The 22,684-nt window shown below is 48.3% G+C and overlaps 9 protein-coding genes across 9 annotated transcripts; 4 read left to right on the forward strand and 5 right to left on the reverse strand.

Moving 5' to 3' along the window:
* Positions 1 to 2,804: 2,804 nt before the first annotated feature.
* EYB26_004380 (uncharacterized protein) lies at positions 2,805 to 5,616 on the forward strand (the record flags this gene model as incomplete). Its single annotated transcript, XM_054263673.1, has 2 exons — positions 2,805 to 5,447; positions 5,515 to 5,616. The coding sequence occupies 2 exons, from the start codon at positions 2,805 to 2,807 to the stop codon at positions 5,614 to 5,616; spliced, it is 2,745 nt and encodes a 914-aa protein (XP_054119648.1).
* Positions 5,617 to 5,832: 216 nt separating this feature from the next.
* Positions 5,833 to 7,278, reverse strand: EYB26_004381 (uncharacterized protein; the record flags this gene model as incomplete). The annotated part of the gene is made up of 1 exon (XM_054263674.1): positions 5,833 to 7,278. One exon carries the CDS (start codon positions 7,276 to 7,278, stop codon positions 5,833 to 5,835), a length of 1,446 nt encoding a protein of 481 aa, XP_054119649.1.
* A 442-nt stretch (positions 7,279 to 7,720) lies between these two features.
* EYB26_004382 (uncharacterized protein) lies at positions 7,721 to 10,278 on the forward strand (the record flags this gene model as incomplete). The annotated part of the gene is made up of 3 exons (XM_054263675.1): positions 7,721 to 7,886; positions 7,977 to 9,088; positions 9,160 to 10,278. The coding sequence occupies 3 exons, from the start codon at positions 7,721 to 7,723 to the stop codon at positions 10,276 to 10,278; spliced, it is 2,397 nt and encodes a 798-aa protein (XP_054119650.1).
* A 530-nt stretch (positions 10,279 to 10,808) lies between these two features.
* On the forward strand, positions 10,809 to 12,303 carry EYB26_004383 (uncharacterized protein; the record flags this gene model as incomplete). The annotated part of the gene is made up of 2 exons (XM_054263676.1): positions 10,809 to 11,633; positions 11,689 to 12,303. The coding sequence occupies 2 exons, from the start codon at positions 10,809 to 10,811 to the stop codon at positions 12,301 to 12,303; spliced, it is 1,440 nt and encodes a 479-aa protein (XP_054119651.1).
* A 279-nt stretch (positions 12,304 to 12,582) lies between these two features.
* EYB26_004384 (uncharacterized protein) lies at positions 12,583 to 13,671 on the reverse strand (the record flags this gene model as incomplete). The annotated part of the gene is made up of 2 exons (XM_054263677.1): positions 12,583 to 13,561; positions 13,616 to 13,671. 2 exons carry the CDS (start codon positions 13,669 to 13,671, stop codon positions 12,583 to 12,585), a joined length of 1,035 nt encoding a protein of 344 aa, XP_054119652.1.
* Positions 13,672 to 14,123: 452 nt separating this feature from the next.
* Positions 14,124 to 15,476, reverse strand: EYB26_004385 (uncharacterized protein; the record flags this gene model as incomplete). Its single annotated transcript, XM_054263678.1, has 7 exons — positions 14,124 to 14,189; positions 14,244 to 14,571; positions 14,622 to 14,853; positions 14,905 to 15,013; positions 15,068 to 15,220; positions 15,285 to 15,328; positions 15,398 to 15,476. The coding sequence occupies 7 exons, from the start codon at positions 15,474 to 15,476 to the stop codon at positions 14,124 to 14,126; spliced, it is 1,011 nt and encodes a 336-aa protein (XP_054119653.1).
* An 839-nt stretch (positions 15,477 to 16,315) lies between these two features.
* On the reverse strand, positions 16,316 to 18,701 carry EYB26_004386 (uncharacterized protein; the record flags this gene model as incomplete). Its single annotated transcript, XM_054263679.1, has 4 exons — positions 16,316 to 16,406; positions 16,456 to 17,901; positions 17,964 to 18,427; positions 18,483 to 18,701. 4 exons carry the CDS (start codon positions 18,699 to 18,701, stop codon positions 16,316 to 16,318), a joined length of 2,220 nt encoding a protein of 739 aa, XP_054119654.1.
* Positions 18,702 to 19,786: 1,085 nt separating this feature from the next.
* Positions 19,787 to 21,261, forward strand: EYB26_004387 (uncharacterized protein; the record flags this gene model as incomplete). The annotated part of the gene is made up of 6 exons (XM_054263680.1): positions 19,787 to 20,048; positions 20,098 to 20,164; positions 20,224 to 20,332; positions 20,389 to 20,469; positions 20,523 to 20,603; positions 20,668 to 21,261. The coding sequence occupies 6 exons, from the start codon at positions 19,787 to 19,789 to the stop codon at positions 21,259 to 21,261; spliced, it is 1,194 nt and encodes a 397-aa protein (XP_054119655.1).
* A 304-nt stretch (positions 21,262 to 21,565) lies between these two features.
* EYB26_004388 (uncharacterized protein) lies at positions 21,566 to 22,145 on the reverse strand (the record flags this gene model as incomplete). The annotated part of the gene is made up of 2 exons (XM_054263681.1): positions 21,566 to 21,819; positions 21,899 to 22,145. 2 exons carry the CDS (start codon positions 22,143 to 22,145, stop codon positions 21,566 to 21,568), a joined length of 501 nt encoding a protein of 166 aa, XP_054119656.1.
* Between the last annotated feature and the right edge of the window lie 539 nt (positions 22,146 to 22,684).

The raw sequence follows: 22,684 nt of genomic DNA on the forward strand, positions 1-22,684 counted from the left end.
GACCAGTTGGTCACAAAGCAATTGGTGGTATGTATCACAGCTCCAGCCAATGTCGCCTTATTTTTGCGGGTTTGAAGTGGTTCCCAAAACGGAGTATTGGAATCAATAGCACTTTTTTTTGTCAAGTAAGGAGCCGTTAGTTTCGTGAGAGGATCCGGCAGAAGTGGATGTGACTGTTTACCAAACAAGCACCGAGCAAAGAAACACTTTTGGAGATGAGAAACTTAAAAAGAAAGGCAAAGAAATGGAGAAGAAAAAAAGAAAGAATAAAACAACAGCAGAAACGAAGACCCAGAAAGAATCGGCGCGAAGAGAAGCAAAGTTGAAGGAGGAAAGATCAAGCGTCGGGTAAACTGGGGGCTCTTGAGTCTTCGACTACCGTACAAGTCGGAGCGCCCGCCGACTAAGCAGAGCCTGGACCCTGCAAGAACTTATTTTGTTAGTTCCTGCACGGAGGAGAGAACTCTGAACCCCCGAAGCGACCCGTGAATGGCGACTGGCATTGTGGAAGTCTGTTTAACCAACACGGAGATTGAAGTGGCCTTTGAAGACGACGCGAGTATTTTGCGGAGCGGGCGAGGGAATTCTTCAGTTGGTATTACTCTCTGTATATAGTAGAACAGGGACCATCCTATCGCTATCTGGTATCTGTCCGTGCTATCTCATAGTACACGTACTACGTACTACGTCGCAGTACGCAGCAATGTCTGCTTGAACCCGCCAAGGTACGGCGCCCACCCTTATTTCCCTAGCCCGCCCAGTGTAACAATCCATTCCTGTCGAGGCTAGCAGTTGGCGCATACTGTAGTTAGTACGCATACCACATACATACGTAGTTAGGCTACGCCTACTACGTATACTACCGTACTCTGTACGAGTAGGAGGTACGTACTTGATCAGACGGAGTTCGCCGTCTAACTATGTCGCATATCAAGCTTGCATGGCATGTGCATTCAGCGCAACATGGCATGACATGACTACGTGTGGACCGATTTCCCTGATCGTCGAAACACGTACTCTCAGAATCAATTGAGTCCGTATTATTTGATTTGGCCTGTGCTGCTGGTTTGCGTGTGTCAAAGCACGGACTCCCGCCGCTCTGATTGTAATTACCGCCATGTTTATCCTGTTTGGTTCCAAAACGCCATGTTGCAATCTCTATCCTTCTCCTCTGTCACAATTCATCTATTTGTTACAGACACGCGATCAGGATAAGGGGTAGGGTAAGTTCGGCCGGTAAAATGCCCGATGTCAGCTATCGATAGCAATGATCGTGATACACAGATGTTCCCGTTCCCTCCAGCTATCCACTGTATCCAGGCAGTCAGAAATAAGCGTCCCCGCAGTGCTCCTCCGTGCCCGATTTCTCCAGGGTCGTTTGACTCCTCTCCTTGTGGTGGTGGCGAATTTCATCTCACAGTGGGCTCGACACCTCAGCGGCAAGAGCTTCTATACTACGTAGTACGTAGTAGGTTTGATCCTTCGACTTTTATAACCTTCCGCATAACATAACCACGGGGATTGTCAGAAGAAAGTCAGGAAAAGGTCAAACTTGCAGACGCAAAATAAACAAGACAAAAGCCAGAGTCCCAAGACCTTGACACCGGGTCGCATATATGGTCTGTGATTCGCGTGCTGTGGCCGCAGCATGGACACGCAGTTCGACACAGTTTTATGTTTCCGTTGCATAATTACGCAGATATGTGGAAATACCTATCGCGACTCTGCAATAAGACGTCTGACTATAGCCGCGTAGCGTGCCATTGCATATGCCGATTTGGGTGATAGAATTACATACATACTTACTCTGTACGGTATCCTCACGGAGCGCTCCGATTACCAGAATTAGTATTAGACTATCGCACAATCAGCACTGCAACATACTCTCTGCATAGTCGAACGCCGGGCACAATTCACATGCTGTAACTCAGCACTCGGCAAAAATGAAGACAAAACTTGAAAATTCACCTGGCAACTCGATTGAGTTTTGCCAACAGGAATATAACGTTCAATAGTTGAAACTTGAGAATACTGTCTGGATACAGCGTAATACTACCAGCCTGGTATTGGTGGAGTCGCGCTCTACTCTTCTCCACGGGAAGACTTCCGATGCGCCGGCTCAGACGAACTCTAAGAGCGAGGCCCACTCGAGCACAAAGCACTGAAAGCACACAGGACGACTCCATTGCGAATGGACGTCTGCTGATTCTGTATGGAGGCTCGGGGCTCTGGATAGAGTCATGCGGTAGCTATGATATCAGGTGACTTCTCGCCAGAGCCCGCAATCAGCATGACAAGAATCAATTTATGGTTTGATCGTCTGTGATAGTGTTTGCGACGTACACTCAATATTGCATGTGAGAATGGCGCCATGGGCTGCGAATGGGAATGACGCATTGACACTGATTTTCCTTGGCGAGCTGTGGGAGCCTTAGGCAGAAATCTTGACGGACCTGCTCCAGCCACAGAGCGATTCCGCTGCCACTGTGGCACACCACAGTCGTGACACCATCGTGGGCTCAGCCACATACCGCTATCAGTGACTGCGCTACAGAGCAGGCAGATAGCCAAGCTCCTACACAACACTGCCCTGACACTAACAGCCAACGGCGCTTCGTTTCAGAGATGTTTTCTCTCTGAACGGCCTCCCAATCAATTGATTGACATGATTTCTTTGTATTGCTTTCCGTAGTCTGTATGACTCGACCCCTGAAACCGTGTGCTCCTCTTTTAAGCGTCCCGCACAACCTTGAACCACCTCAGCATCGTCTCCGCGTCGCCTAAGGAGCCTCTATTACTTCACGATGGATGATCTCGCCGGCCTGAGCTGGACTCCCAGCTCCAACGAGTCCAACAAACCTCCGCCTATGAGCTCCGGATTAATGAACACAATGCGCGTCCCCTCTATCCAACCACGCCCGACGCCGTCGCCATCATCAAATGGATATTCTTCCAACCCGCCATCGAAGCCAGCCACGCCGGCTAATGACAGCTTTGCGAATTTGGTATCTTTTGGAGCATCTAATAACAATAAGAATCTATCTCTCCTGGAGCAGCAGAGGAAGCTACAAGAACAAAAAGCCAAGCAAGAAGCCGAAAAGCGGAGCAAGTATGAGGCACAGTACGGAGGCCGGAATGCTCAGTTTTGGGATAATTTAGATCAGAAAGGGAGCGCAAGAGTTGCGTCGCCGGCATCTGCAGCGGCGCGAATTCCGTCTCCGGACGAGGATGATATATTAGCTGCATTCAATGCATCGGCGCCTGTGGATTCTTCTACGAATTTTCCTATTCCCTCTGCATCCACTTCTCGGTCAGCGACGCAGAGTCCATTGAATCGGACAATCGATGAGCCTGAAAACAACTTGGGGTTTGATGATGACGATGATCCATTTGGTTTGGGAACAATGAAACAATCTAGGCCGACAGCGGTTCAGCCTTCAGCGCAGGATAATGACGATGATGATTTTCTTGGATTACTTGGGAAGCCTGTGTCTGAAGCGGCGCCTGCTAGAGCCAAATCAAAGTCCCCAGCCCCAAGCCCTCCAGCGCAAGCCGACGATCCACGAGACCGCGCCGTGGCTGAGCTAGTCGATATGGGATTTCCGCTAGAAAAAGCCGCGGAGGCTTTACAAAATACGGAATCCGGAGTAGACGTGCAGGCTGCAGTTGGCTGGCTCTTGAATCAAGCACATTCCGAATCACGGCAAAAAGCGAGATCCAAGGCGGGGCTTCCACCTGAAGAGCAACCATCGCGCAACCGCGAGGATCAACGACCACGTAGACAAAACGTGCCGTCTTGGATGAGAGAAGGGGAAACAGAGGGACGTCGAGGTGATAGCAGATCCCCGCATCGTCAGGAGCGAGATGTCAGTGAAATGGCTGCTAGCTTTGGTAATTCGTTATTCAAAACCGCAAACTCTCTGTGGAAGCAAGGAAGCAAGAAAGTGCAACAGGCTGTGCAGGAGTTTAATGCTGATGCAGATCCCAACCAACCAAAGTGGATGCGAGAAGCTGCTTCCGCTCGGAGTCTAGAAGAGCGCGGCCCTCGTGCTCCTAAAGTTCCGCAGAAGGATGTGCGCGGCCCTGTACCTGTACCTGAGCAGCCCGCAAATATGACGGATGAAGCCTTACTTTTGGAGTCGGGTGCCGGCCGACCTGCTCGTAGTGCTCCTCGCAGACCTGGGTCTGTAGAGCCGCGACACCAACCTGCACCTGCACCTTTCACCGAGGGGCCGCCTGAGAGACGGGAGAACAGAAACCCTTTCCGACAACCTCAACCTCAACCACAATCTCAGCCACAGCCACAGCAACAGCGGCGGCCGCAAGAGTTTGGCAGAGATATCAAAACTCAACTCACTCGAGGTGCGTTGGAAGAGCAATCAGCACAAGCATATGTCAGCCCTGCCAGACGGCGGAGACCTCAGCAGCCAACACCGCCAGCAGTCGCCCAGGATAACAATATAGATCTATTGGATAGCTCAAACCCGAAACCCCCCCTTCCTACAAACCCGCCGGCCCAAGCTCCGATTACACGAGCATCAAAACCATCAACACCAATTCCATCACGACCAAAAGTTTCTGCGCGCGCAATCCCTTCAGTCTCGCAATCGGCACTTTTATCATCTCACAAGGACCGTGAGAGCGGAAATGATGCATATAAGCGAGGAGATTACGGCGCGGCACACGAATCTTTTACCAAAGCACTGTCCTATCTTCCCAAAGATCATCCCGTGACGATACTAGTACTCAGCAATCGAGCCATGACTGCATTAAAGATCGGCGAGCCTAAAGTAGCCATCTCCGACGCAGACACGATTCTCGCATTCATCGGGCCTGCGAAGGGCGAAGGGGAAAACATCGAGCTCGGAAACGGTCAACCCGCAAAGCCAATGAAAGACTTCTTCGGAAAAGCGCTTATGCGCAAGGCTGAGGCCCTCGAGCATCTCGAGAAATGGGTGGATGCAGCACAGACATGGAAACAGGCCGTTGAGGCGGGTCATGGCGGTAGCACGAGTATTCAAGGTCGAAATCGATGCGAGAAAGCAGCTGGTATCAGCAAGCCTACCCCTGCTGCCGCCGCCGCACGACCTCCTGCATCACGTCCTCCTCCCAGAAAACCACAACTCGCCCCTAGGGCATCCGCCCTAAGCGACCTCTCGAGCACAAAAACAGCCCCCACAGCGGAAGCAGTCACACGCCTCCGCGCCGCAAACGAAGCCGCCGAGCGCGCCGATGAGGAAAAACTTGCGCTAACGGATAGCGTCGACGCAAAGATAATGGCATGGCGGGACGGGAAACAAGACAATCTGCGTGCCTTGTTGGGAAGTCTCGAGAACGTCCTCTGGCCGGAATCAGGGTGGAAGAAGATTAACATGTCTGAGTTGATCCTTGCGAATAAGGTCAAGATTCAGTATATGAAGGGGATTGCGAAGGTGCACCCTGATAAGGTATTCCCCCCCTATACTTTACTTTATATGAAATAGTCTTGTGGCAATGTTTACTAATTTTTGATAGATTCCTACAACCGCTACCACCGAACAACGAATGATTGCAGGAGCGGTGTTTAGTACACTCAACGAAGCATGGGATAAGTTCCGCCAGGAGAATAATCTTTGATTGAAAATACCAACATGGAGAGGATTTGGAGAGAAGCATATACAGCGTTTGAGTAGTATTGCATGGTCCCGTACGGCACGTACGCTTGACGGGATGAGAAATAGAATATAACTGAACATATTACGAAGAATTGAAATGATATATAGACGCATAATGAACTTGTCATAAACCATATTCTAGCTTTTTTCTATCTATTCTATATACGTATAGACGGACTTATGTAGGCCGGGAACGCCACATCTCCCTCGCCTTTCGCTCGTCCTCTGCAGACCACGCGCGAGGCAACACCGCAAAAACGAGGTATGAAGTATGCGTCTTGAGATCTGGTTCGGTGCGATGAACCAGTCGGCCCATTTCGTATGCAGAAATTTGCGGCGACTTGTCCTTGGTCTCATCATTCGCTTGTTGCCGTTGCCGCTGCTGCTCGGTTGGCTCCTCCTCGGTCTTGATATGCTCACTCGGCTCCTCGGCTTTAGCAGGAACAGTATCCCCATTCTCGGCAGCAGCAGCAGCTGCTGCTGCCGCTGCTTCAGCCGCCTCTTTCTGGGCTTTCTGAAACTCCTTCAACCGACCCTCGACAACCCTCAATTTCCCCACGGCTTCATCCACCGATTTCGGATAGACCATCGCCCGTCTAACTCCCTCCGTCTCAAGACCCACGATCTCTCTACGAACTTCAATCCGTCGATGCAGCACCTCCACCATCGAGATTTCGAGCCATCCGTATTGCCGGAGGACGCTGATGGTTTTTTGGACTTGTTCCATGCACGGTGAGAATGTGCAGATACGGACTGCGGTTGACGGGTCGAGGGGCGACTCGGAGCCGTCGGATGGTTGGCGGGTGAGGTGTTTGAGGGCTAGCCAGGGGGCTGGGAGGTCCAGAAAGATGGCGTTTGCTTTTGGTGATGCATTTCCTCCCGATTGATCGGCGGGTAGTAAGAATCCATCATTGTAGACATCGCGATGCGTGACGCGGACCACGTCTTCGAGGCCATGTTGTTTCAGTTCCTCGTGTACTTTTGTTGCTCTCGTTTGATGGAATTCGAAACTGCAGACTTTGCCGAATCGCGTCCTTTGCTTCTTGTGCGCTGGCTCATGACTTGCGTACCCGTTAAAGACTGCTCGCGCAGCGGCATGCGTGAATGAGCCACTGCCCGCACCCGCCTCAATAATTGTCTTGCCAGGCGAGGCACGTAATCTGTGCAGAATATAACTATAATCCGGCGTATAAACCACCTGCGTCCGATGCGGCAGCGCCGAAGTCCACGATTCAGGCGTAGGCGGTATTAAATGAATAAACCCACTGCTCGCTGCCTTGGGCGATGCAGCAGTCGCAGCATTGCTTGTAGTTGTATCATCACCGCCGTCAGCTAAAGCAGCCGCTTTCCTTTTCCCGGCGCCTGCACCTCCCCGCTTCACGCGCGATCTTTTACCGGTGTTGACATCTGAAGCTACAATCTGAGACCCCCATGGTTGATCGATTAAGGTGCTGTGAGGGAATGAGCCGAAACGTGTGTTGACGACTTTGCCTTCGTCGTAGCCTTGTTCTTCGTCGTCGTGGAGGCAGAGGATTGTCGGGACGAGGGCGTCTCGTCGTAGGTGGAGGATGGCGAGTTGGTCGGCTTGTGAGGTTGTGCCGGGGTTGAAGAAGGGGGAGGGCATGGCGATAGGTTCTCCAGAATCAAGATACTTAAAAAAATGACTCACGCTGTCGAGTTACAGTGCATTGCGCCGCATGTAAAGTTGTTCAATCTTTTTTTTTGCGGCCCGCCGCAGAGCTCACCCAAGGCGGCTAGACTACCTAGGGTTAGTAGGGTTACCTTGAGGTCAATGAGTCAATTCGCTGTGGACTTTTTTTGGATGACTCGAGTTTTACTGCCCCTCCCTGCGCCCATTCTCCAGGTGTTACTGGCAACTCAACAATAATAAAAGCCCCCCCCGCTCATCTCTTTCTCTCTTTGCGTCTCTCCCTTCCTGTCTCTCTCTCTTTCTTTCCAAACGGCGTCCTTCTCTCTACATGAAATTGAACATTTCTCTCTTGTCTACACGATTGCGTCTCAAACCACAGAACAAGCTACCATTCGTTTCGATCTTGTCCAGAACCATGGCGACTGCTCGCCAGCAGCCTGCATGGCAGCAACCCGCCGTTTCTCCCGACGCAAAACTGCCCTCCCTCAAAATCTACAATTCCCTGACCAAGACCAAAGTACCGTTTGTGCCGGTTGATCCTAATGGGCGGAAAGTAACCTGGTATGCTTGCGGACCAACTGGTCAGTCCATACAATCCCCCCCCGCCCACCGCTCTGGTGTAGTAAATGCGCCGGCGCATAGCTGATTTGTTTCGGTTTTGTTTGCGATAGTATACGATGACTCGCATCTTGGCCATGCGAGGAACTATGTCACGACTGATATCATTCGCCGTATTCTCCGCGATTATTTCAAGTTCGATGTACACTTTGTCATGAATATTACCGATGTCGATGATAAGATTATTCTTCGTGGTCGTCAGCAATACCTTTTCAATAAGTTCGTCTCTGCGCATCCTACGATCGATGCAACCGTGCTTGATACCGCCAAGGCAGCTTACAAGGCCTACCTGACCAAAAATTTGCGACTGCTGGACCCCGAGCTGCCGCCGTCAAAATATCAGGCTGAGGTGGAGAAGGTGTATGCAACTGTACTGAACGGAGGTCCCCTACCCGGAAACGAGAAGCCCGGTGACGATGAAGCCAAGACGAAGATGCACATCAAGACTCTTGCGTCGGCGGCAAAGGCTATTGCGGAGGCTGAGATTGCTCCTCCGGCATTGAGTGAGACTTTCTATACAGATGCGCAGGACGTTTTTCTTCCATATCTTGACCAGCTCGAGGGGTCGAAGATCGATGCCAGCGATTACTCCATCTTCACGAAGCTTACGAGGAAATACGAAGAGCGTTTCATGCGCGACCTGCGGGACTTGAACGTTTTGGATCCCGATGAACTTACTCGCGTTACTGAATACGGTCCGCAAATCGCCCAATTCGTTGAACGCATCGTGGAGAATAAATTTGCATACGTGACTTCCGACGGCTCTGTGTACTTCGATATCAAGGCGTTCGAGGATGCTGGTTTTCCATATGCTCGCCTCGAACCTTGGAGTAGGTCCGACGGCAAACTCGTCGCAGAAGGAGAAGGAGCTTTGACAAGCAAGACAACCGAGAAACACTCACCGTCTGATTTTGCATTGTGGAAGGCATCCAAACCAGGCGAGCCCAGCTGGTCCAGTCAATGGGGCAAGGGTCGACCGGGATGGCATATCGAGTGCTCAGCCATGGCTTCGGACAGGTTAGGCAAGTCAATTGATATTCATAGTGGTGGAATTGACCTGGCGTTTCCTCATCACGATAATGAGTTGGCGCAGAGCGAGGCTTATTGGAACACTCATACACATGATCAGTGGATTAATTATTTCTTGCACATGGGACATCTTTCGGTGAGTCAAAACTCTTTGACTTCAATGTCAACTTCAAATGCCAGAGTATTGAGTATTGACATTATGTTTAGATCCAAGGCTCAAAAATGAGCAAGAGTCTAAAGAACTTCACCACAATTCGAGAAGCTCTTGAACGAAAGGATTGGACCTCTCGCAGTCTGCGCATTGTATTCCTCCTTGGTAACTGGAACAGCGGTATCGAAATTACAGAGGACGTTATCAACTTTGGTAACTCGTGGGAGGATAAATTAAACAACTTTTTCCTCAAGATGAAGGATCTCGATCTTCTGAAAAAGTCGAGTTCCGGAACGGACCAGTCGTTGGGCGAAGCCCTTGAAGCCACCAAGGCCGCAGTAAACGAACACCTTTCTGACTCATTCAACACTCCAGCAGCCATGGCCGCCATTTCTGACCTCGTCACAAAGTTCAACTCTGCGGACAAGGCAACAGTCAACCCTGAGCATGTTGAGCAGATGGGTAAATGGGTAACGAGCATGGTCAACATCTTTGGATTAAATGGAGCTGCACCACCCGACGCTTCCGAGATTGGCTGGTCTGGAATTGATGTGCCGGAAGAGGCTAAACCATACTTGTATCCTCTATCCGCGTTGCGCGACTCTTTACGTGAAAAGGCGTTATCCAAGGAGGGTATTTCTGTTGCAGATATTAAGAATATCATCACCAGCCAAGAAGACTCCGAGGCTCCAGTATCTGAATCAGCGAAGCCATATGCAAAGGTGCTATCGGACTTTAAAGATACCGTCTCCGCCCTCGAAAAACCAGACACCATCGGAAAAGAGATCTTAGGTCTCTGCGATCGTCTTCGCGACATTGACCTTTTCGATCTCGGCATTTACCTCGAAGACCGAGAAAATCTTCCCGCTCTCGTCCGTCCCGTCACAAAGGAGCTTTTACAACTACGCGAAGAAAAAGCAGCCAAGCTCCGTCAAAAACAACTTGAAAAGGAAAAGCGTGAAAAAGAAGCACGCGAAAAGGCCGAAAAGGGCCGTTTGAGTCATTTGGATATGTTCAGGACAAATGAGTATAGCGCATGGGATGACGAAGGTGTTCCGACCCGCGATGCTGCAGGGGAGGAAATTACAAAGAGTCGCGCAAAGAAGTTGAAGAAGGATTGGGAGAGACAGAAGAAGCTGCATGAAGCTTGGCTGGTGGCTAATGGTGCGAAGTAGAGACAGAAGAAAATAAAACAATAATGTTTTGAGGTATTTTAGGGGTTATCGGTGACTCGACAGCAGTGTTCATAGGAAAAAGTAGCACTTGCATGGAAGGCGTTTGTTAATAGCTTTTCCTCGTCATTTTGTTAGTTGTGTTGTATAGACTTTTAGGAAGTCAGTCAGAAATATACCCATTAACTACAGATTATACTCGTATACGTAGTACGTACTTAGTTTGAAGCTCTGGAGGAGTTGTTAGTCTAGGACTCTAGTTAGCTGATCAAGCTCCCCACAGTGCGGAGAAAGCCATGGAATCTTTCTCAGAAACAATGAGCCTCAAAACCTCCACTTCTTTTATCCAACACACCACTAGCTGCTCCGAGAAATCCAATACCAACACGAGAGCTACTTGAATATTTTTTTCTTCCATCTGTCCATAATCTTCCCTCGATAGAGATCCTCATCCTCATCCTCATATTCGAAAACTTCAATTCCCCCGCCCCGCATTACGTAGTAGGTACGGTTTAACCACCTAGACGTCCACAATGAACGAAGCAACCCAAGGCGACAAAGCCGCCTCCCAGTCCAACTGGCCCGTCGCCATAACGCACTACACAAACGCTCTCATCGAAAACCCGCGCGCCCCCAGCTACTACATCAAACGAGCTACAGCCTACTCTCGCCGCAAAGCCGTGGATGGCGGACCGGATCTCCACGCCGCTTTGGGAGATGTCGAGCTTGCTCTAGCGCTGGCAAGGGAACGAGGGAAAAGGGAACTCATTATTGACGCGCAGCTGCGGCGGGCGATTGTTTTGTTTCAGCTCGAACGGTTTGGCGATGCGGGTTACTTGTTTGATTTGCTTGAGGGCAAGTTGGGGATAAACGAGAGTGCTGGTGCAGCTGACAAATCTGCGCAGGTGCAGGCTGCAATGTCCGCTCAGAAAGGGTCGCAGCAAAAATTGGAGAATGAGTTGAAGATTTGGAAACTCAAGGTTAAGGGCAAGCTTAGCAAGTTGGAGGCCGGCGATGAGAAGCTTGCGGTGTCGATTAAGGAATATCCTGATACCAAGATTCCGGAGGAGGGGCAGCTGAGGAAGCGCCTTAAGGAGCAGCTTTCTTCTTCTGGAGCGGCGTCGGTTGTGGATAAGACAAAGGAGAGTAAGCTGGATGTGTCGGGTTCGACATCTGCGGCCCCGCCGTTTACAGCTGGCCCTGGTGCGACGGCTGCTTCTGCTACAGCACCCGCGCCTTCATCCGCGCCAGTCAAGATTCGACATGAGTGGTATCAGTCACAGGATACCGTTGTTGTTACCATCTATGCTAAAAGCGTCGACAAATCAAAGCTAGAGACTGATCTCCAAGACAACTCCGTAAGCCCATACACATTCTATTCTACAAATCCGTTGCAAACTGACATATTCAAAGCTGTCCCTCGAATTCCCTCTCCCATCTGGATCAACATACTCGTTTAACCTCGACCCATTGTACGCCCCCATAGACACGGCTCTGTCCAAAGTCAATGTGCTATCTACCAAAATCGAAATTACGCTTCGCAAACGAACGCCGGGACAGAAATGGGGTGCTCTCGAAGGCTCAGCGACGGCTCCTATTATATCTGATTCCGCGAACACCATCACCGTAAACTCGACCGCCACAGTGCCAACCACACAGACTCCTGCTCAGGTCAACAACAACAACGTAGGCGGTCCCTCATACCCGACTTCATCCAGACACGGAGTTAAGAACTGGGATAAACTCGCCCAAGATCTAACATCGAAGAAAAAGAAAGACGAGAAGAAGAAAGAGACTAAAGACGCCGACGCTGAGGACGACGACGATGACGCCGCATCGGTAGACTCAGATATTGGCAGTGGCGACGCAGTAGACTCCTTCTTCAAGAAGCTGTATGCTGGCGCGGACCCAGACACACGTCGCGCCATGATGAAGAGTTTCTATGAGAGTCAAGGGACGGCCCTAAGCACCAATTGGGATGAGGTTGGGAAGGAGAAGGTGCCTGTTCACCCGCCTTCTAGCGATTAGCCCTAAGAAAACAGGGGCAGAGCGTGCATGCGACGTGCTTTTTTGCTTTACTGCTTTGACTACGATTTTTGTTTTTCCCCCTTAGCGTTTAACAGCATGTAGGAGTTTGGAAGAAGATAATATCTCGGATTGGGACGCGTGATGGATGGGTATCATGGAGTCCTACCCTGCCTAATGACTAGCCTTTCGGTTAGATGCAATCAATAAAATGAAATGATTTTTTTTTTAAAAAAAAAAATAATAAAAGAAAGGGTCTATATTTTATTCTGTGACGACGGCTCAATAATAGTCATCATCGTCATCCTTCTGATACAAGAAAAACTGCACGAAAATAGCCATATCCAACAACAACGTCCCCGCACTCCCTATCAACCACGACAAATTCACAAGTATATACCGTCCATAAACTGCCGACGCCTCGCCCAGCTCACATACAGGTGATCGACAAACAGGCGAATAGGCGAAGATCGAGAGTACGTAGGTGAGATTGCCGATACAAGCAAACAAGAAGAAAAGAAGCGAGACTCCTTCTGTGGATTTTCGTTGGTAATTCAGAAGGAGTTGCGGGATGCGTGAGCCGAGATACAGAACCGCGCAGAAGTAGCCGAATACTTGGCCCCAGAAGTCGAATATGAGCGGATCGGACGGGCCTTCCGGGTTGTCATCGTTGTTTGGGTTTTTGTTGTGGGATACGCGCGCGCTTACGTACCATCCTAGGATTCCCGCTGCGCAGACGAGGATGATGGCGAAGGTATTGAGGAGCGCAGCTTGGAGGTTGGAGTTTGATGAGCGGCGGGCATCCTGCGTAGCTTCGTCCCCTGTAGGAACCACGTCGATAAAGGGAGTCACTGGAGAAAGGTGCGTGCCGTCGACATGGATGGTGCGTTGGGGATGCCCATGCCCATTCCCAATCTCTTGATTCAACAACGCCGTGCGCTCTGTTGGTGCTTCTTCGTCGACATCTCCCTCTTCTAGTGTCCCGTTCTGTCCGTTCTTTACAGTCTTTTTGCCAGAAAACCAGATCCCGCGGTAATAAAGGCACTGCCCTAACAGCACAATATCTGCCAGTGTATAATATACCGCCAGGATGATCATCGTGGGCAGTACACCCTGAAGCACTGCTCCAAGAATATTAAAGACATCGCCCGCAAGCCAGACAACAATAAAAAGAAGGGAGAGCCCATCAGCAGACCCGCGTCGGAAATTCTCAATGATCTGGGGTGAGAATACGACCACCCAGCAGGCAATTGAGATAGAGCTAACAGAGACAACTTAGTATTTTTTTTGCTTCCTAGACGGGGGTTGGACATACCCAAGAATACCACTCAGGGCTTCGATATCTAGACTACTAGATGGGGGAGGAAACATTTTCAAATCAGAAGGACTTCAGTCCTCCTTGATTTATAACAGAAAACTTGACCAGCAAATTTCCTGGTCGTAGTAGTCGATCAAAGAATGATTATCCAATGCTGGTTTCATATGATGATATGAACGAAAACTCAAAACCTGGCATGTATCGTGCTCTTCAATTGCTTCGAAATCGAGCTCAAAAAGAACAAATATATGATCGCAGAGCACGTGGAAATGGCCCCATCGACCACTGGTAATGAGAATTTGACTGAGGTGAAAGAGTGGAGGAACTTGACGATGAAGTTCCAAGGAAAAATTTATGTCATGGGATCACGTGCACCTTCCTGGTTGGGACAAAAATCCGGGGAAGCTTAGCGTGCTTACTCTTTAGGATTAGCGCCATTTGAGAGTACGTATAAAGATGCATTCCATTTTCTATCAAAGTTCATCTTGGTTGGAAAAATAGCTGGCTACTCAGACTTCGACTTGATCAAAGCGATCAGTTTGTCTTGCATATCGCAGAAAATGTTGATGGCCTACACAAATACGAATCAGAGAAATATCTTCGAAATTTCTAATGTGTAACATACCTGCGTCAACTTTTCCTCACTTGCCCCCGCAAGATCTCGTGTGAACGCAATCCGATACGCCGCTTCGTCTTTCAAATAGGGTGTCTTTGGAAGTGCAAACACTCCTGTGGCATCATTGTCAAAGAATGATGGACTAATGGGGCAGTCTGGGAGAGATAGGAGCTCCAAGAGTGGTGGAGCAACTGTGATGTGATCCACACCCGCTAGAGCAAGCACTTCGTCTGTCGAGGTAAGACTTGCGGGTAAGACTTGAGTGACGGCGCAAACTGATTTGTAGTACTTTTGAATCGCGACGCAGAGAGGGAAGAGCTTATTCGGGTCCACGTATCTATTGTGTTGTCAGCTTGAAGGATGTAAATTGAGGTGATGAGGACTGACCCTGGTTCAAAGTGAACTTTCAACTGATTCACGTATGGCGCGACATATGTACAACCTACTTCTGCTGCAAGGATTGCCTGTGGCATTGAAAATAGTGTCGTGGCTAGCGTATGTACGCCAGCGAGCTGTAGTGTCCGACAGGCCAGCATCCCTTCCCAGGTGCTAGGTATTTTGATGCAGACTCTGGAACTGTCCCAGTTGGGCGCGAACTCTTTGAAGAGATAAACGATTCCTGGTTATATGTTAGATCAAAATAGACGTTCAAGGATGTGGGTGATCTTACGAAAAGCGTTTGCGACTGTCTTGTCGGTCGAATATGCATAGTATGGATTGGTCTGAATGTGCATTTTCCCTTGAAGATGGTGTGTGATTTGTATCGCGACTTTTACAGTCTAGCCATGCTATTAGCCAGAAAGCTTGACAGTTTTGATGTAAACACATCTTACCGCAATCTCAACAGCTAATTCATCAAGCTCAATACCAGCAAAGCGAGGATCCTTGGTCCCTGCCATCGACTTCAAGAGTGTTCCGGCTCGGTGACGAGACTCTGCAAGTAATTCTTTGTGTTCTAGTTTCGACAATTCAAAGAGTGCGATTGCCTATCAGCGTTGATAAGTATGAAGGCATATTATTGGCACTGTCGATATACGATGTTGTATATACCTGATTGGATGTGCAGTCTTGAAAGGGTCCTAACGCCTGTGCCACTAGTTGGTCAAGTCAATACTACTTGTCCAGTGATATATTTTGATATCATAGTATCCAATAAGAAGTACCTTTAGCATCAAGCGTGTCACAGTCGACCAAACTGCGGGTTCGGAGATAACCCAGAGCGGAGCCTGGAGTTACAGGCATGTTGATGGACTGATCTTAGTTTTGAAAGTTAAAAGGTACAAGTACGTATGCAAATTGTCGTGGCTCGGAACAAGAGTCAGGGTGTGGAGCAGGCTTCCCAAGGGTGTAGTCGTAGAGTGTGGAGAGAATGGCGGTGATGGTTTGGATGTTGATGTTGATGTTCGCCGATCGTGCAGTATTTATTCCAGAGGGGAAGGTACGCCGATATCTGAGCCCTCCCCCGCATGAATCAACAGATTTAGGGTTAGTCATAGGGTTATCCTTGTCCCAGCGCCCTTGGCTGCAAGCTCTATGATATTTGTTGAACTAAGTAACCATCAAGGTCTATTAGAATGAGAAGAACCACACGGATGAAAGAAGATCTATACTCATTGGTAGAAGTCTGACGCTAGCCGCTATAAACTTCAACGATTAGGGCAAGGCGCAGTTTGTCTGACTCGATCCTCCTGTTGTACATGTAGCTGGGAGGCTCGCATTTCACTGAAGCTCTTCCAATGTAGATTGTAGCTAAATACCAGGTATCTCATTAGAATCGTGCTCGAGACCACGGTATTGAACCGGCTGTATTCTCTCCTATATGAGAAGCCCATCCCATCGTTCGTGGATGGAGACGAGTAACTAAGTCCTTCCATAACAAGCATTTCGAAATGCAACTAGAGCATATTTCAACTCTTCACTTGGTCCACCAGATGCCCTTCTAAATGCATTGTTTTCGTCTCTACAAGGGACCGTTTCGATTTTGCACGCGATATATGAAAAGTAGAATTATTATTATATTAGTATTATGGATCATATAGGACATCATGAGGAGTTTTGAACTTGATAACAATGGCAGCAGCTTAGAACAGAGCCTCGTTGCCAAATTTTTTAGAATACAAACCCAGTGCTCGAATGGGCCAGTAGAGCTTGTAATTGGTATACGAGATCATGCTATGGAAAAATTAGTCATGTTGCTTCGTTGGGGCAGTGAAGTACTTACCAAGACATGTTGAAAACACCCTCGATTGCCTCCTGGAGCCACTCGCCAGTCGCTTGTTGTCGGGACATCAGAAGCTTGATTCCTCTGCGGATGGGCTCTGGGTCAGGGTAATCAGCTTCCATCAGAGCTAGACAAACCCAAGCTGTTTGGACAACCTGGGACATCTCATGCTGGGTGTAAACGTGTAATTCGCAGCTGAGATACGACTCTCCCCAACCGCCATCTTCCTTTTGTTTGCTTAGCAAGAATTCGCATCCCCGGCGAGAATATTCGCTCGTGCTATAAGTTTCCCCAATACTAGAAAGACTTTCAAGCGCAAACATGGCTGCATAAGTATAGCAGATACCCCAGTTACCATACCAGCTGCCATCTGGTTTTTGGATGCGCTTGATGTATTCGACTGCCTTGTGCTTTGCAGCCTTGATCTCGTCGGCACGATAGTCCGGATAAAATCTGCTGAAGAGTGACATCGCAGTGATGGATGCAGTCGTACATTCAACGTGATCATAACTAATCATGATTCCGCCAAACACCTCTGCTGCGTTAAGCAATTCCAAATAGGGGGAGCCCCGTCTGCGCTCGTACTCACTAAAGCCGCCGGTATCATTCTGCATCAAAAGGAGACAATCGACTGAGTCTTTTAAGCGATCCGCGGAGACAAGTTTAGGATACCCGTACATCTCCTGAAGTTGCAAAACCGATCGTAGACCTTCTGCAGTGCAGTCGCTAACAGTGTAACCTTGAATCTTGTTGCTGAAGGGCCACGCTCCTTTTCTAGGTTGACGATAACATTTGTCTTGGTTGGGAACATTCTCTCGAAGTTGATGGTTATCCAAAAATTCAAGAGCTTTGGTGAGCATGGGTCGCCATTTGGGATCTTCCGCAAAGCCAGCCACAGAGACGGCCTGCGTGATAAACGCCGTATCCCAGACTTGGGCCCCATTGGTACCATTGCAAAGCATGCCCTCATTTTTCATCCACATATATTCGTGCAGGGTCTCGCGATGCCTTCTAACCGACTCACTTCCTTCACCATCGTGTATGTAACAGCAAACGAAATTTAGAGGATTACTGACGGGAGCAAGCCCTGCATAGTGCGTGTTCTCATCCTCCATTCGGATCAATTCCCATACCCAGTCTTCTGCTTTCTTGACTAGCGCCGAAACCCGAAATACGGGCGTCCACACGTTCACAAGGAAACTGTTAATAAAGTTGAGCAACATTGTTTTTGGGTAGTAGTTGTCCTCTTTAGCAATAGAGTTGCGGTGGGAAGCAAAGTTTATGCTTTCATAGGGTTGCGTGTAGATCTCGTTTCTGAGCTGGCGCGTCAATTCATTTTGTGGAAAGACCCATTTCTTAGACCACAAGAAAGACATTGGTAAAAACACCATTCGCATGTGGATCCACCATCTACAAGGAGCAATTGGTACCCAGTCAGGAAGCAACCTGGAGAAAGTCAGGAATCACAAAATCTTTTTTTCCGTGTACTAGAGGGGCGTGGAACATACCAGAGCTCCGGTGGGACTGGATTAACGCAGCTCCAATCCATGACACCTAGGGTAGAAAGCCAGAATTTCGCCCAATGGGGTGTGTAAAGTGCGCCCCCCAGCTGATGAGCGAGTCCTCGTGCCTTGATCATTCGAGGATCTTCTTCGCTTACTCCTAGCAGACGGAGAATCACATAGGTCATCACGGTACCAAATGCCGAGCTATGACCTTCTATGTGCAGACCCCAGCCGCCATCATCCGGGTTTTGCCGCGCAAAAAGATACCGCTTGATTTCTACCGCATACTCGGGAGGTATGGGAGTGTTGGTAACATACCAAGTGATGACTATACCTGGTAAAAGGAACATAGGACCACCATACTCGCATGCCCAATGTCCAGTTGGCATTTGTAACTTGGAGAAAAATTCCAGGCCATTGGCAGCTGAGTCCAGAGGAGTCTTCGCTTTCGGCAGCTCCGCGGCTCCCTAGTTCGGTAGTGAGTATGATAACCCTACAAAAATACATATTAAAGTTACTCACAGTTGGAAGTCCCAGGTTGTATTTGTCGTAAAAGGTTTGAGGCCATTTCTCATTTTCCTCGTCGATTTGTAGGTAGTGCCACGTTAAGCGGCCGTCATTATCGTTCAATCTCCACCTTGAATAATCGGTTTTGTCGTCTCCCTGGGCATCCTTCGTTAGGTGGCCATTGGCTTTTGTTCGCCAATTTCCAATGGGCTGAATATTGCTTTCCTTCGCCATGACCGCTGCTTGTAATATAAAGCAAGCTCAGAGCAAGGAAAGCGAGTGTGAAAGAAAAGATAATCGAGCCGGTTATCGAAGTAACCTAAAGCAAGGACGCCAAATGTTTACTCCCCGAACCAAATTAAGGAGACAAGCACGGTGGCCAATAGAAGTCTCTGTTGTGCCGATCTGTAGTCACATGACTTTCACATGAAATTTAACGCTAGTACTAATCAGGCTTACTTAGCAAGAGGAATGATATACTATGTAGACTTCCTAGAACATATCTGGCTGGGATTTTGATTCTTTTAATATGCAAAATCTTCGCACAAAAGGAACCGATAGTTTGCAACTCCATGCATCCAATTCTGTTAATCATACCCAGTTCGGATCCCTTAAAATCCGATATGGTGCCACCTCTTATAAGGATTGTACGAGTTTCCCTCGGTTGACTTGGCTTGGTCGTCTCTGGTTCCAAATAGGCTAGCGTTTCAGCCTGTCCAACGCTCACTAAACGTTAATCCTTTCTTGTCTCCTCTGACTCTCTGAGCGCTAAAATGAAGATCAGGGGATCGTCGTCCATGATTGGTTGATTAACATGGAATCACTACGGGAACCACCGTCTCCAATAAATAAACTGAGCAATGATACGGTTACTACTACAAGAGAAGAGCCAGCGATTCTCTCTTGTTACACCATACCCCTACGTTCTAGTTAACTACTGTAGTTGACTAGTTAACTAAGTTAACTTAACACCTAACTTATAGTATCCTACCTATTAGTAATCGATTCGATTACTTTTGTCTTTCGATTATACCTTCTACTATTGGCCGTATCTGGCCCCTCCCTTACCACAAGTACATCGAGTAACAATTGAGTATATCGAGAAAAGATGTTATTTAATATCAAGTATGGTGTATTAGAAGAAGAATAGTGAGATGGGTACATGTAGTACAAAAGGAAACTACGGATGATAGCAGTTAGGAAGGAAGGAAGGAAGGACATGGAGCAGTGAACGCAGTCGCACCTGCCACAACCAGACAATCTGGAAAGAACGGGGGGACATCAACTTCAACTCTTGCAATATAACTACTACCCAAGACATGGATTTGTCTCCGCGGAATTCCATTGAGAACCCCCTGGTCCGACAATTCTTTGACCGGCTGCAGCTTTCATTTCTCGACGAGTTCAGCAAAGACGTCGCACAACCAGCAATTACTCTAAAGAAAAGACCGTCACATTTCCATGTCACTACTCATGATAATTCTCCGGAGGAGAGGATGCTCTCAACAGAGACTGGGGGGCCCGAAAGACTGACAACATATTCATGGCCGGGAAAGTCTCCTTATGAGGCTTGGAAGTTTAGTATGTGCCTGCGTACAACATTTTCGTTAATATACTGAGTTACAAGAAGCTTGCATTCTCCGCGTGCTGTCTCTTATCATCGAGGCAGTTCAAGATAATCTGCTGATCACGAAGAGGCATGAAATATTAGGCGAATAGACTTGAAAGAATACCTTTTGCTGACCTAGACTTGAAGGAGTATCTATTATGACAACCCAGGGTTGTTCGGCACCCAGGCCGTAGTGAATGCAATTGTTGACGATATAGCCTATACAATTGGGGTTGACCGAACAGCTCTCCATGTCGTATGTTCCCCCATGCGAATATTCAAGAGTTGATGCTGATGGAAAAAACGATCTAGGCATCGGTCGGCAGAGGACTGGCTGTTGGAGCCGTTCGGATCAAGACGAAAAGTGACACTATACTTGACATGACGGCTGAGGTATTATTCAATTGACTTTTTTCCTTTCAATCACGCTAACGATGCATTGAAAGGACGCGCTTATCCCCCGTCTCAAAGATATTGGCAGCATCGATATATCTGAGGTCAAATGGGTCTGCGTCGTGGAGAAGGAGGTAACTTTTAGTCTTGAATCCTAGACCATGATTATACATGATCTCCTTTGGCTAACAGAAACAGGCTATTTTTCGAAGACTAGTACATAATAGGTACCACCTTGAATCGACTGCAGGCAAGGGCATTCTAATCACGGGAAAGGGCTATCCGGACATCTGCACCCGCGAATTCGTCCACTTGATTTCAGATATCTCATGCAAAAGAGACAGCTCCTCTCTTCAAAACCTTCATATCGTCCAACCACCAACTCCACCACGTTTCTTCGCCTTGGTGGATGGTGATTGTGATGGCATGGCTATCATGTCCACATACAAATACGGCTCCATGGCTCATGCTCATGCAAGTGCCAGTCTCAATGCCCCGAAACTTCAATGGCTCGGAACACGACTCATAGATGTGATTGTCAAACACAACGGACTTGAAGTTGAGGACGAGGATTGGGTGATGATCTCGTTATCCTACAGAGACGTCAAGAAGATCCGAAGCATGTTGTTAAAGAACCCAGTGTTTGCCCAAGACGGCCCGGAAATTGAGTGGAGAGCGGAGTTACAGACGATGATGATGCTGAACACGAAGATTGAGACCGAAGTTCTGTATGGGACTGAGGGTGGTCTGGAAGGATGGATTGATCGTAAGATGGGAAGTCTATCTCAATGAGTCAGTACGGGGGTCAACGCCCTTTTTATCTTATCTCATTTTATGGTGCAGTCAGCTAATCCAATAATATTCAATTCAGTTGTTCATAATAATGATATCCATGCATATATATATATATATATGTTAAATCAGACTCTACCCATAGAAGGCTGAAAGGGGCGCCAAACCCTAAAATCAAAAACGCCCGCTGTAAAAATAAATGCATCAGATAACATTAAGCATAACGATATCATACCACCATGGCGGCTTAGCATCATAATCACATTCCACCTCGTTCTCCTTTACTTGAAGGACTAAGACTTATTTATAGACCCAAAGTCTTTCTAACTTCTTCCCTAACGCGCTTTTCATAATCGCCTCTTCGCTCACGCCACATCTTCGCTGCCTCGACATTCGCAGGGCTCTCATCGTTCGGTTCGGCCAGCATACTCATCACTGAAATGAGAATCTTCTCGACACTTTGAATCGGTGACCATCGCTCTGAGGCGTGTTCGTAATGGTTTGGGTCATCGCCTGGTGGGTGAAGAATCGATATACACACTGTACCATTGGGATACACTATCGTCCAGTCAGCATACATCATCCCCCCAAACTCTGTGAACAACGTAGGGGCTAGTTAGATGGGAGAAAGAAATACCATTCGGATGCCATACGCCGCCTAAAAACTTCATCGTAGGCGGACTCAACGGATAATCCTTGGGAAACTTGAGCTCCGCAGCAAACACGCCTCCTTCAAACGGTGTATCCTCGGGCCCTTGAATGAGGGCTTCCCAGTGGAACATGTCATCTTCGGTGATCGGGCCGGCGGTGATCCCCTCCGGAGGATTGGTGGAAAGGTTTTTGTATTCGTGGAAGAGGCGCTTTTGCGCTACGTTTGATCCCATTTTTTATGAGTTGTATCCTGTCTCCGTGTATTCGGTATTTGGTTGTTGGAGATGGTCGGTCGGAGGTACGTGTGGCGATGTGGATGATGGGAGTATGAATGGAGCGACGGTTTCGTTGTCGAAGGGATTGTGTGGAGGGATCCTCGACGGCGAATAATGGTATTTGTAGTACTGAGTGACTGATTCTTTATTCGAGCTGATCTAGAATGCGATCCAATGACAAGTAAGTGTAAATCGATTCAAGAACGAGGGTTGGAATGACACAAAACGGCCTCCGGCTTTTGCCCCTCATGAACGAACGAACGGTGGGTCACTCAGTGGCTTATCCGTTAGCCAACTGAGCCAAGTACGTACCTCGTACCACTGGTAATCACTTATCGATGTCTCCTTCCTGAATAGCTAATTATAGTAATATATGTCATATTTTGTCAATATTGAGGAGAATACGTCCATGAAATAAATCATGAAATATTGCAGTGAATTGGACAGCCAATGTCCGCCTGTTTAAAAAAAAAAAAAATCTACACTGGAAGAACTAA

This window comes from Talaromyces marneffei, chromosome 3, assembly GCF_009556855.1.
Source record: "Talaromyces marneffei chromosome 3, complete sequence".
NCBI classification, from domain to species: domain Eukaryota; kingdom Fungi; phylum Ascomycota; class Eurotiomycetes; order Eurotiales; family Trichocomaceae; genus Talaromyces; species Talaromyces marneffei.